This window comes from Rhipicephalus microplus, chromosome 6 (genome assembly GCF_043290135.1).
Source record: "Rhipicephalus microplus isolate Deutch F79 chromosome 6, USDA_Rmic, whole genome shotgun sequence".
Classification (NCBI taxonomy): Eukaryota; Metazoa; Arthropoda; class Arachnida; order Ixodida; family Ixodidae; genus Rhipicephalus; species Rhipicephalus microplus.
This window is the reverse complement of record NC_134705.1, coordinates 184,684,178-184,697,765: the sequence shown is the minus strand read 5'-3', so window position 1 is coordinate 184,697,765 and position 13,588 is coordinate 184,684,178. Positions and strand designations below refer to the sequence as shown.

The 13,588-nt window shown below is 45.8% G+C and overlaps 1 protein-coding gene across 1 annotated transcript in view; it reads left to right on the top strand.

Annotated features, from left to right (window-relative positions):
* The window catches only part of LOC142766108 (uncharacterized), a 46,940-nt gene extending 35,460 nt beyond the window's left edge, over positions 1–11,480 (top strand). The window contains exons 3-4 of the mRNA XM_075867951.1: positions 6,087–6,267; positions 10,748–11,480. Coding sequence (XP_075724066.1) covers positions 6,087–6,219 — 133 coding nt within the window. The 3' untranslated portion in view covers positions 6,220–6,267; positions 10,748–11,480. The remainder of the gene's footprint in view (positions 1–6,086; positions 6,268–10,747) is intronic.
* The last annotated feature ends 2,108 nt before the right edge of the window (positions 11,481–13,588 follow it).

The window sequence follows — 13,588 nt, the reverse complement described above, 5'->3', positions numbered from 1 at the left end:
TTTGACTAATCAAACACATGACCCTGTTCATGTCTCAGATTTGGAAGCTCTTTAAGGCCAAGATGCAGGTGTTCGAGATGCCTACATGCCTTACCGGAGCTTGGCTATTCAGTCCCAGACAATGCCAAGGAAGCGGTACGACTTGTACCCCGGTAAACTAAGAGGCAACTGAAAGGACGAGTGTTTTCGTGTTCTGTTTTTTTTTCTTCTTGAAGGGGCCCTGCAACACTTTTTGTGCATGGGCAGAAAATAATGCCAATTGAAAGTAGAGGTTTATTTATTTTATTTATTTAATACATACTGCGGACACTAAGTGGTCCAAGCACGTTCCTGTGTACACGTAAGCCAAACATGGCGCAGCACACCACCTGCTATTCACAATAAGTTATCAGAGTCTACTAAAAATTGCTTTCCTTTCTCTCGACAAATGACGGAGGAAGCTAAAGAAACACTCGTAGAAGGCCTTCTCTCAGCCCTTGGCTGATTTGAACATGGCGCCCTCGGTCGTTACAGGGATCGCCGCGGGAGGCCACGACTTGTCCACGCGTGAGCGCGTGATCACACTGAAAAAGCCGCGTATTGGAGAAAAGAAAAGGTGTTCAAGGTCACGAGGCGCGCTTGATGGATTTTTTTTTCCCGAATACATCTCCCCCACACACTGCTTAGCTTCCAGCGCATTCATCTGCGCGAGAGACGAGAGAATGCGATTGTAGCGTGGCACAAGTCTTTATAACTCCGCCCGTATTGGAGGGATTCTTAAGCCCTAACTGCATGTACGCGATTTCCTAGCGGCAGCGACAAGCTTGCTTCGTCCCGTTGTCACGTCGCGACGGCTACAACCGCATGTCGGAGACAAGCTGTCATTGTTGCTTGAATGAAAACTATCCCATGCATACCCATAAATTGTGAATAGAAATTTGAAAGATTTTCGATGACAACATGGCAAATTTATTACTGTCTTGTGTAACATAAAGAAGCCACAAAAGCTTTTCACGACATTTTTTTCAATTTTTAGTTTAACCACCACCGGCTGCCCAGCAACGTACGCAACATCGACTGTCCTGTGTTCTTTATTGATCTGGAAATCACCTGCCCAGGCTTGCTGTGTTGTGCTACATGAAGATGTGGTTTGTACAAAAGAATATGACGTACCAGAGAGGGATATACATCGGTCACTAAGCTTACTCATGAGTCGACTTACTCTTACTCATACCAAGCAGCAAGCCTGAGTCAGAGTCAATTTGGGTGAGTAACATTTTGGAAAGTTCTGGTTTAAGAGTCCGGCTCATAAAAGTTTCGGGGATGAGTTCGAGTCAGCCATAAACACAAAATTTATCTCTTGAGTGAGCATGCGTGAGCTCCACTTTTCTGTCAACCTATGGTCCTATCTACTCAACTTCATTAGTATAGAAGTTATGTCGGCTTATGCTCATGGTTGTGCCTACCCACATGCTTCAGTGCATGACAGTTTATATTCCGTCTAAATACTTGATCAGAAGCATAAGTTACGAAAGCGAGTCGCTTTGGCCTCAGTCCACAATCTCTTTCGCAGGACGTTATTGATAAAATATCCAGTGTGAGTTGTCTTTGAATAAAAATGTGCTTACTGAAATGCCACTGATAACTCACATTGAAAGGTATGAGGTCAAAAAACTAAAGAGGGGATCAATTATTTTAAGTATCAGTGTTGAAGAGTGCTAGGAATTTCGGCAGTTTTTGTATTCTTGCTTCTGAAAAAAGGGCTCGTGCCGAAAATATATAGTTGTATGGAGTGCGTTGAATATATTTTTCATACCACTTCCTAAAATATTTCTTGTTTTGATATCGACCTGGTGGTACTATAGGGATACGTAAACAGTGTGACGTATTTCTAAGTTGCAAGGGGATAGTAACAAGCACTGAGTAGATTACTGTAGGTTGTACGTGTTGCCCGTAAACATTGAAGGGTGAGTGGACATGCAGGTGCTTTAACAATAGTTTTCATTGCACACAGATACTGAGTTCGCAAATAAAGTGAGCTGTGCTATCTCGATGTGATGAGATCCATTGCGGTGGTTGTCTTACGGATGCGGAAATTTTCACAAAGCTTGGGGAACATTGCAGGTATGCCACAATACCATTAAAATAGTACTGCAAGAAGTATGACATGCTTTCCATAATGCGCCGGAGCTTCAATAAGCTGTATGAGTGAAGGTGACTTTGTTATTTGTTTGTCAATGGCCTAGCGTACTTTCCAGGTCAACAAAAGCTTCAAAATGCAAAAACTTCAAAATAAAAAAAATTCTGTACATGTTCCCTGGTTCCAGTGTAGTTGTGAGTGTTAACACTAAATGCCAAGCAAAATAAAGAGCATTGAACCCATGGTTGGAAAAACGAATTATAAGTTAAAGTACTCATGAGTCAACTCACTCAGAATGACTGAACCATGAGTCTGAGAGTGACCAGCTGAGTAATATTTTGTCGAGTTTGAGCCCAAGTGAGTTTTCTTGAGAAAAATGTTGGAGAGTGTTAGTTTAGTGGATTTGGTTGAAGAACTTTTTAGTCCAAGCTCCAAGCACAAAATATATTTCTTCAGTCCGCCACAACACATTCGACCAGAACACATTCAACCAGAACAAATCCCACCAGAACACACCACACCAGTGTGGTCTTCCCACCAGACCCCTCCAGACTGGGTCAGGGTTTCCACCAGGACTCAGCACACCTGCTGGATATTCATACCAGAACACATCCCACCACAACATATCCCATCAGGACGCACCAGAGTGGGTCAGTTTCCACCACAACACAGCACACCAGGCTAGCATGTACACCAAGATACGCCAGCGTGTTTTGGGGTATCCACCAACGCCAGCGTGTTTTGGGGTATCCACCAAATCACATCAGGACATGCAACCACCAGGACACTTCCCACCAGGACACACCAGAGTGGGTCATTATTTTACCAGAACACAACACACTAGGCTATAATTACACCAGGACACACCATCGCGTTCTGATGTGTTTACTAGATAACATCAAAAAATGCAAGCCACCAGGACACACCTCATTAGGACATTCCAGCGTAGGTGACTATTTTCACCAGAACACAGCACGCCAAATTAATATTTACACCAGGACACATCAAGGCACTGTGTTGTATTTATCAGATCACACCATTACATGACAGCCACCAGGACACCTCATCAGGACACAATAGAGTGAGTCAATATTTTCATCAAGACGCAGCACACCTGGCCGATATGTACCCCAGGACACACCAGCGTGTTCTGATGTACCCACAAGATAACTCGAGAACACGCCAGCACCCGATCACACCCCACCAGTGCACACTAGTGTGCACTGGTGTATCGACCAAAACACACCAGAAAATGGCAGCACTAATGCTGTCAATTTATACGCATTCCAACTTCAGATGGAGGCGTTCCGTTCCCTCGAATCGCTCGTGAATGGCCCATTTGAGCCATGGGAAATGCCGTGATGTTCTGTCTCGTGAGCCAAATTTGCATGGAGGTGTTCCGTTTCATAGTCTCACGTGATATGCCCGTTTGAGCCGTGGAGAATGCCGTGACGTTCTATGTCACGTGAGCCATTCTGACGGAAGCGTTCGGCTCCATCGAGTGGCACGCAATGGGCCCACTTGAGCCGTGCCGAATGCCGTGGCGTTTATGTCACGTGAGCCAAGGTGTCAAGTGTCTGTTTTCGTCCGTTTTTTTAACGGAGGTGAAGGAACGGTCAAAGAGGCTGTCCGAAACGAAACAGATGGATTGAGTTGGCTGCGAAATGACATGGATTGGATTGAAATGTAAGCGCTTCGCGCCTTTTCAGTAACCGGGAACATTGAGAACATGGCGTCGCAGTGGGCCTCATGCACTTATGCTGAGGCTCTATTCTCCTCTGTGGTCCTAGCACCCCGTCTGTCTGTTCATGTCCATTGTCGTAGACTGGCGCGCAGTCAGACAGACAGACTGACAAACAGACAGACGGACAGACGGCCCGACAGACTGACAGACAGCTAGCCAGCCATGCAGACAGACGGACGGATGGTGGATTCATGGTTTACCAATGAAGCCCTTTCAAGCTTCGCCCCACTTATCATTCACTCTGTGTTAACTCTCTGGTTCATTTGCTGTGATAAAATGTTTTCTACTATCATCATCATCTAGTACGAGCGTGTTGGCGTCTCTTGCAGAGACACTGAGTGCATCCGTCGGAGACACCAAGCGCGTCGCACAGACGCTGGACGCGTCTCCACGGCGGTAGTGGTTCCTCCTCCTTCAATGTCTTGGCGCCTTTCCACTGCCTGGATGCTCCTTGCCTGGCATTGGCCCTCATGACACGTTACCCAATAGACCATTAGGGCCTCTCTTGTAACAGTGATTATGCTGTTTTTTTGCGTGGGCAGGCACTTTATTCTCATCGCCTTCATTTCCCACATTGGCTGTTCGCTTCCCCTCGTCCTCGCGAGCAATGCAGATCACCCACATTTTAACGTAACGAACTTAACAACTCCGTCCGGATTTGGAACATGTATAAATTAGCACCATATAGAATATGTCCCAGCAGGACACACCAGAGTGGTGGGTATTTCCACTAGAAGACAGCATAACAGGCTGGTATGTACACCATGACACAGCATGTTCTGGTGTATTCACCAGATCACTCCAGAACACGCCAGCCACCAGTACACACCCCACCAGGACACACCAGAGTTGGTCGGCATTTCCACCAGTGCACAGCACACCAATTGGTACGTACACCTAGACATACCAGCGTGTTCTGGTGTATTCACCAGGACACACCCGGACATTTCAGCCACCAGACCACGTGCCGTCAGAACACACCAGAGTGGGTCTGTATTTCCACCCAATACAGCACACTAGGTTGGTACGTACACCAGGACATACCAGCGTGTACGGGTGTGCTCACCAGGACACACCATAACATGCCAGCCACCAGACGACGTCTACCCAGACACACCAGACTTGGTCGATATTCTCACCGGAACCAGCACATCAGGCTAATATGTACACCAGGATATATCAGCGTGTTCTAATAAATTTTTATATAACACCAGGACATGTGAATCAGCAGCACGCACCCCACCAGGACACGCCAGAGTGGTTTGGTATTTCTATCGGGACACAGCAGACCCGGCTGGTATGTACACCAGGGCACAGCATGTTCTGGTGTATCCATCAGATCCCACCAGAACATGCCAGGCATACTCTGGTGGCCTTTTCAAGTGGCTGACAGCTGCGACGCACAACGCATGGCGATTTTGCTTTGTCGCAAGCGACCAAATCGCCGCGTGCTACAATGCGTCGAGACATCAAAACAAACCTCTGATAACGAGATTTAAGACAAAATACGGGCGCTTTCTCACTCGGTTAGGGCTTTGAATATTTGCGGCGTTGAATTGGTAAGGCAATAGGCTCTTTTAGTGATTGAATTTCATGGTTACTTGAAAGTGTTTCAGGGCCATGGAGGAAAAAAGAAAGGAGAGCATAACAGTACGTTATGGCTGCCAGCATGACATCATGCTGGCAGCCTTTGGAAGCCGCGCCGTTTTGAAGCCAGCATTGTGGGTCCAACAAGTGACCTTTTGCGCAAAATCACGGCAGAAGCCATACTTGGTGATACTTCAGAGTACAGCACCCGAGAGATTTTAATCGTAACGCGATGGTTCGGCGCAGACCGGCCGGTTCACACAGGTGGTTTAAAGATGGAACCGTAATGAGAGTAATAAAACCTACCGCAAGCTCTGACGTTTTGATCACGTGTTGGGCCGACAAGGTGGGCTTCACTCGTGTCGTGATGCTCCCTCCTTCCGTTTAGTTCCTCTTATGTTTATGGCCACTTTAAGTACCCTGATGTTACCTTTGGTGCAAACTGCATATACGGGACAGTATGAGTCAACCTCGGGTCCCCTCCCCGCTTTACTTAGGGGGGGGGGGGGGGCAGAGGGCGGTGATGTGTTAGGAGTATGCAGACTGGCTATGCGAAAACAGCGCCATGTGCTGCACAGTGGCGGTGCGCGTGGCCCACCTGCGCTCTTCAATGGAGGCATCCTTTCCTTTATGCAGTGCAGAGGTGCCTTGGCTGCCAGGAAGGATGGATTCTGCCACTCGAGCTGGCCGATTGCTGCTGCTTAGTGATCTTGCTCGCCGCGCCACTTTCTTGTGTCCTTGGGGTGACCCTGCCGTAAGCCGCGTTTAGTTGAATGGAGTGTTTGCTTCGACCTGAAGCCTGCGTTGCCTTTGCAAGGTGAAATGCGGCCATTCTTTCTTTTTATTATCCCAAGGAAGAATTCATTGCAGGTGTCTCCTATGTGCAAGCACAGTGGTCTCTTCTTATTTGTCTAGTTTCGTCTTTGTAGTTGAGGAAGCGCCACAAGGGGATATCTTGTGACAATATTTCTGGCACAATGGGGGTGATCATTCAGTAACATTTTGAGTTTTCAGTGTATGTTGTGTTAAAGCTTTGCTAAATATGTTGTGCATCTCGTTTCCTAGCTTCACGTATCGCCCATTGAGAATTCATTGCAATTCATGCTAATATGCCAGAAATCTTTTTCAATACCATGTCGAGTCATGTTCTTCGTGTAGTTATTAAAATTACGCTGTATTTATGGCATTACACAGCGTAAGTTATCACTAAATAATCTTTCTTCATCGCAAGAAATAGACGGAGCCTTCGAAATATGCCATGTCGGGGGACTGGGGTTAGGACTGACTCGCAAGGGCACGTTTCAGTGAACTTTAAAAGTAGAAAAATAAAAATCATGCAATGTGGTAATTCCGATTACATTACCAGTGCTTTACTTATCACTTATTCACAAAGTCATGTTTTAGTATTTTACTTTCCCATTCTTATGTTACTGCTCTTGCAGTTTTTTCGCAGGTTGTGGGAGCCAATGAAGCTGCCTCAGGGCAGCTTTTACTCCCGTCATTCTTGATGTACTGCAAATAAAAATAAGATTCGTTGTCATCGTTCTTCTCATCATCAGCAGCAGCTACATGACGTCAGTCTCACTTGTTCGTCTTCGTCTTCTTTTCGCATACAGCATGTTCCCTTTATCAGCGGTGATTATCGTGTGCACACCTTACGTATCCCGTTCATGCCGATTTCACCTTAATTTTGACTCAGATGTCGTTAGCGCTCGTTCATTCTCTGACTCACTTTGCTCTCTTTTCGCAAATAAATTTTAAAATAAATGTGCAATGACACTCACCACACAAGCCCTCCCTAAAAGACATGTATTGCTGTGCCTTGTGAAACGTAGGGCCAACAGTCTACAGGAAACAACTCACACAAATTAATGGCATTGCGGCGACTATAGTGGCAACACCTAGAAGTTCACTCAAGATTTCGTACGCCCTGTATCGCCCAGTGCAGCGTGGGTTGGGTGCCACGTCCTAGCAGCCCACCAGGGTGCGCTTGTTAGCCGTGGGCGACCGCCTGACGACTGCGGCTTGATGTACACGGTCACAAGGACTACCAGACACCTGAATGCATTGAAACGAAATCACGTAAACTGCAAACTTCGCAATCGTGGGTGAGTCTAGCCAAAATCCAAGCGAAAAAAAAATGCTGAAATCTGGAATCTTCCAGTTAGTAGACCCTCTTCTCCCCTGGTCAGTGGAATTCATTAAGTATTTGCAGAATATTATGAAGGATTGTAATTGTCTCGGGAACAATTCTAGGCATCTAATTTGCAGAGATGGTTACAGTTACTAGCCAAGATGAAAGAAAAAAATGTTCAGCCGAGAGCAGCACGGAACTACGGGGTGACAGCTAAATCAAGCTTGCCGTGCAAGCGTCTCGGGTGAATAATTTCGTACTATCGCAGCCTACGTGAGTAAACTACATCAACTTCCACCATGTTGGAAATGTAGTCCACGCATAGAGATTGTGGCCACTGTACGATAAATTGATTGCTTAACAGACAGCGAATTCGAAGACGTTGCAAAATTTACCTGGGGTGCGTAATAGCGAATCACTGATAACACTGTGAGTATAAGCATTGGATTTCTACTGGAGGTAATTTACTTTGCTGAGGACTGCATGTCAGTTTTTTTACAATATTACCTAACTGCAGCATGTAAACAGCTATAGTTTAGAGAACACCTAAACCAAGTTGCATAATTCCACAGAAACAATTATTAGTTGGTGTACGCTGCTTATAATTTGTGAGCCCTTCTTTGCAACTGTTTTTCTACTTAGCGCCTTAATGTCGCAGGGAAATAAAATTCTTAACAAGCGCAGAAGAGTTCCTGCTGCAGTGAAAAAAAAATGCAACTCCGTGTCTCCACATTTGATAGAGCGCTAACGGACGAAGACTGGAAATAGAGAGCACAGAATTAGCGCTCGTCCGGCACTCTTGCAGCGCTCGTTCTGTGAAGAGCTCGTCGTGTCAAGTATCCGTGTTTCAGCTCTAAACCAGGCATGCAAATGTTCCAATTAGTCTGGTGTCTCATTACACTGTAATCCCCGGTATTTTGTCGTACAGAGAAAACATATTTAGGAGAAAGCTTCTCTCCGGGAGTGCCTTCGCATAAATCTGTGGCCTATTTCTTGGCCAAACCAGACAACGCCTGTAGAAAGGTTTGTTCAACCCCTCGTCTAACACAAATGAAACAAGATAAAAAAACGCGCCTGTTCGCTATGTCTAGAAATTGGTATAACACGAAAGTGAAACATGTCTTCACACAGAATGTTGAGCATTCGTTGCGCATTGTTCTGCGAACACCACAAAGAAATGAACGCCTCAGACACCAATTGTTATGTTGCGAAGCACGGGAAGTGGTTCAAAATTTGCTGCGGGCACTTAAGCCGAAAGCACGCAAGAGATCATCATACACAAGGCGAGCATTGAGTTTATTTTATTTTTCTCGAGTTTTGTTGCGTTATACCTGGTGGCAACTTGGCGGCATGGCACGGTGAGGTCTCGAGGTTCCCACTGCACCAAGTTGCCACTAGCTGGAGCGCAACAGAGCTTCAAAAAGTTTGTTTTGACAGCTTTATCGAATTCTAGTTTGTAGAGGGGCCCACAGCGTGATTCAAACCACCAACCTATCGGTCATGAACCGAACACTTGACCTCTCAGGCTCTGTAGCTTTTTAATTTATTGTCTGTTTATAGGCGCGTACATAAAACCACAGGCATAATAGAAACAAGCAGTGACACTCCTATGAGTGGGACACAAACTAAAATTCCCCAAGTGCTGCCTAGCGTCCTACCTTCGACAACCACTCAGGTACAGTGTCCCGAGTTTTCTGCAGTTCGACAAACTTGACCATACATATAGAGAAATACATTCGTGCAGGCCTTGCATCTTGATCGCAATGAAATCCCGCCGTACGAGCCCGCCATGAACAGTGAAGGCTTATAGTATAATCAAAATAAGACATTCCCTCTTCGTCAACTATTGGCAGAAACCTGCCAAAAAAAGCGTAAAAATGTCGTACAGGAACAACTTCGCTAGCCTTGTTATCAACAATAAGTCACAGAAAACTTGCCATTTGCTAGGAATGCTCGTCAGGGATGTCCATTATCCCAATTGTCATTCGCCATGTATTTAGAGCCATTTTCTTTGAACGTAGTTGGTAATGACAGAATACGTGGTTTTCGGTTGATAATGGCTTAGGTCAAAGTATTGCGGTACGCAGATGATATCGCTGTTTTTCGCAAGGACGGAGAGAACATCAGGGAAGCAGTTAGAGTAGCAGATGAGTTTAGCATGTGGTCAGGTGGTGCATTAAATTGGGATGAGAGTGCAGGTTTTTGGCATGTAACCTGGGACGAAAAGCGTGACGTTTTCTAAAAGATGAAGTGGAGCTCCGTGCCAACGAAGTACCTTGGTGTACCATTGCAGGGCTATAATGATCCCAATGAATATTGGAAAAGAGAGGTGGAAAATTTGAGAGAAAGTAAACAAGAGAGGAGGCAAAAACCTCTCAATATTCGCAAGGTCAACGGTTTGCTATATTTTTAGAGCGGCCAAAACTTGGGTGCACTTAGGTGCGGTGCATGAACCGTTCAAGCGTATGAAAGGTACACAGAATTTTTGCCACTTTTTGGGGGGGTGCCTCCAAGTGGGAATGCTTGAGCCGTAGAAATCTTTTCCGCTTAGTGAAAGCGGGTGGGCTGGGATCGGCCCACTTATTTTTCAGGCAAATAGTTTCAAGGGGTTTATTTTTTGCGGGAAAAGCCCCTTAAGGCGTGGGTCTGCCCACCCTCCGTTGTCGTTCAAAGCCACCTGTCGCAAATACCCACTCTAGCGTGGGTATGTGCCCCATGGGATGCGAGATGGGAGATGGTGGTACTTGGAGTGTTCACTAGATGGACGCACGGATGTACTGATGGACAGACAGATTAGAAGGTGGACGGACGCACGTACGTACGGACGGATGAACGCACACACGGACAGACGGACGGACGCATGTATGGACGCAGGGATGGTCGCGCGGACAGACGGAAGCAAGATTGAACGGATGGATGGAAGCACGGACGGGCTGACGGACGCTTGGCCCCACTCATCATCATTCACTTCGCGGATATGCTGAAATTTTTTTGCGTGATCAGAGGCTTCCTTTCTTACGTACTATGCAAGTTAGATTGTGCTGTTACCTACCCGAATTTGTTGTATCTTGCTGTTGTGCTGGGCGCACCATCAACCATGGTTATCTGTGTGAAGTCGTGTCTGGATTCTATATACCTAAAGCATGTTTTTTTTTCTTTACAGAATCTAAGTGCGGTGAAAAAACGACGACCATCTGAGGACCTTATCGACGCAATGCTACCGGTGCCGTTGTACCGCACGATGTACGAAAGAGGCCCTGGAAAAAAACGTCATAAAAAGGGTTAAAAGAATTGGGGTACGACCATCAGCAAAGACATTTTTCTTTCAACGACACACCGCATGCTTCCGGTAAAAACCATGGCTGTACGAAAGACGTCTCTTTGTACCATGGTCTGTTAATTGTCTTTTGTGTCGCAAACCATAGAGCATTCATGATATTTTTTTAGATTGTTTGGACGCTACACATTCCATTGTGAGATTCTGCAACGCCCATTAAAAAAAAAGAGCTGCCTTTGAAACCTCATGGAATCTGTTTTCTACCTGTTCATAGTGACACTGCCTTGCGATATGATATTTTTATGTAGTTAAGTATTTACGCTACGTAGAAATCATGCATGACACTTCGGCATCTTGACTTTAATGCACACTCTGCCAGAGAATACTTCATTGAAAACATAACCTATATAAGAGATGTGTATAATGCAGGCGAAGAGCAGCCAGAGGGGCTACCTATATTGAATGCACTTGTAGCACTGAAACATTTTTAGCCATACTCCGCCGAACAAAGTGTGTTTAGCGTTTTAATGCTTTTTGTACTTCTCGCTACAGTGTTTGTAATAATTTGTGTACATGTCGTGCTTACTTCTGAATAAAGAGAAGAAGTGACAGTTGCTAAGGGGTTACGCCTTCGTTTGATAACCGGGAGGTTGGTGGTTCAAATCCAGCTGTCGTTCACATTTCAAGTCGTAATTTGCTGGAGTCCTTAAAGTTTCATTTTTATCAAGTTTTGTCACGCTCCACGTGGTGGTGCCTTGGCGACGTGGAAAGGTGAAGCCTGGGATTCCCACCCCGCCTGGTCGCCGCTAGGTAGAGCACGACAGAGTGTTAAAAAAATTCAAAGATTCTAAAAATCATACTTGGTAAAGCAGCGACAGTGGGATTTGAACCACCAACCTCAAGATTAGAACATGAACAGTTAACCTCTCAGTCGCTGTTCATGCTGACGCTCAAGCTACAGTGTTAGGCTGAGCCTTCGCTTCGTAGATATGTCGTAGCTGATAACCACATATGACCTTCAATAAAACGCATCTATTTAGCGATTCATGTGAAGTTCCTTGCATTTTGTTGAAGGTCATATGCAGTTATCAGTATCAGAAGATCTGAAAGGTGAAGGTTCAGCCTAACATTGTAGCTTGACTGTCAGCATGTGACAGTGGCTAAGGGCAATAAAAAAAAGATAGTGGCTAAGGGGTTACGTCCTCATTTCATAATCGGGAGCTTGGTAGTTCGAATTCACCTGTCGTCAACATTCCAAGACATTTTCCGTTGAAGTCCTTAAAGTTTTATTTTTCTCAAGTTTTGTCGGGCTCCACCTGGGAGCGACTTGGTGACATGGGACGGTGAGGCCCGTGGTTCCCATTCTGCCAAGTTGCCACTAGGTAGAGCATGGCAGGGCTTTAAAAAAAAATAAAAGTTCATAGGCTCTAACAAATTTTACTTGGTAAAGGGGTGGACAGCGGTATTCGAACCTGCGCCTCCTGGTTATGAAACGAGAACTTCTCCTCTCAGCCAACCTTCAATATAAGGCTTTCCTGGCGCCCCGCTGCGGTGGTCTAGTGGCTAAGGTACTCGGCTGCTGACCCGTAGGCCGCGGGTTCTATTCCCGGCTGCGGCGGCTGCATTTCCGATGGAGGCGGAAATGTTGTAGGCCCATGTACTCAGATTTGGGTGCACGTTAAAGAACCCCAGGTGGTCGAAATTTCCGGAGCCCTCCACTACGGCGTCTCTCATAATCAAATGGTGGTTTTGGGACGTTAAACCCCACAAATCAATCAATCAGGCTTTCCTGGCAAGGCTCAAAAAACGCGCTACGCATATCAATAGTTGCAAGATGTAACGTCAGACAAAAAATGAGTCTTATCATGCCTGATAAAACCCTTAACCTTTTAGTCAATTTCGACGTGTGCTGCGCGGAAGCAGGCGCATCATGGGAAAATTTTGCTCGCAATGTTTCAAAAATGTGATACGTATGTCAATAGTTGAAAGTTGTGACGTCACACAAAAGTAGAGCCTTATCATGCCTGATAAGGGCCTTACCTTTTTTCGAGTCGTTTTTGACGTGCTCTACGGAGAAGCAGTCACATCAAAAAACCTGTTTACTCGGAAGCCTCTTAAAACGTGGTAGGTACAACAATCGCTGCAAGTTGTGACGTCAGACAAAACTAGAGCCTTATCATGCCTGATAAGAGCCTAACCTTTTTCGGGTCGTTTTCGACGTGAGTTGCGGGGAGGCAAACACATCAGGGGACACGTTTGCTCGTAAGGTGCCAAAAGCGTGCTACGTACATAATATTTACAAGATTTGACATCAGAGAAAAGTTCAGACTTATCATGCCTGATAAGGGCCCCAACTTTTGCGAGTCGTTTTCGACGTGCGTTGCGGGCAAGCAAACGCATGAGGGGACGTGTTTTCTCGAGAGCCTCTTAAAATGCGGTACGCACATCAATCGTTTCAAGTTCGCGCGTCAAACAAAAGTGGAGCCTTATCATGCCTGATAAGCGCCTCAACTTTTTCGAGTCGTTTTTGACGTGCTCTGCGGGTAAGCAGTCACATCAGAGGACCTGTTTGCTCGGAAGCCTCTTAAAACGTGGTAGGTACAACAATCGTTGCAAGTTGTGACGTCAGACAAAAGTAGAGCCTTATCATGCCTGATCAGGGCCTCAACTTTTCCGCGTATTTTTCTACGTGCATTGCGGTAAAGCGGTCCCATCAGGGGAAGCGTT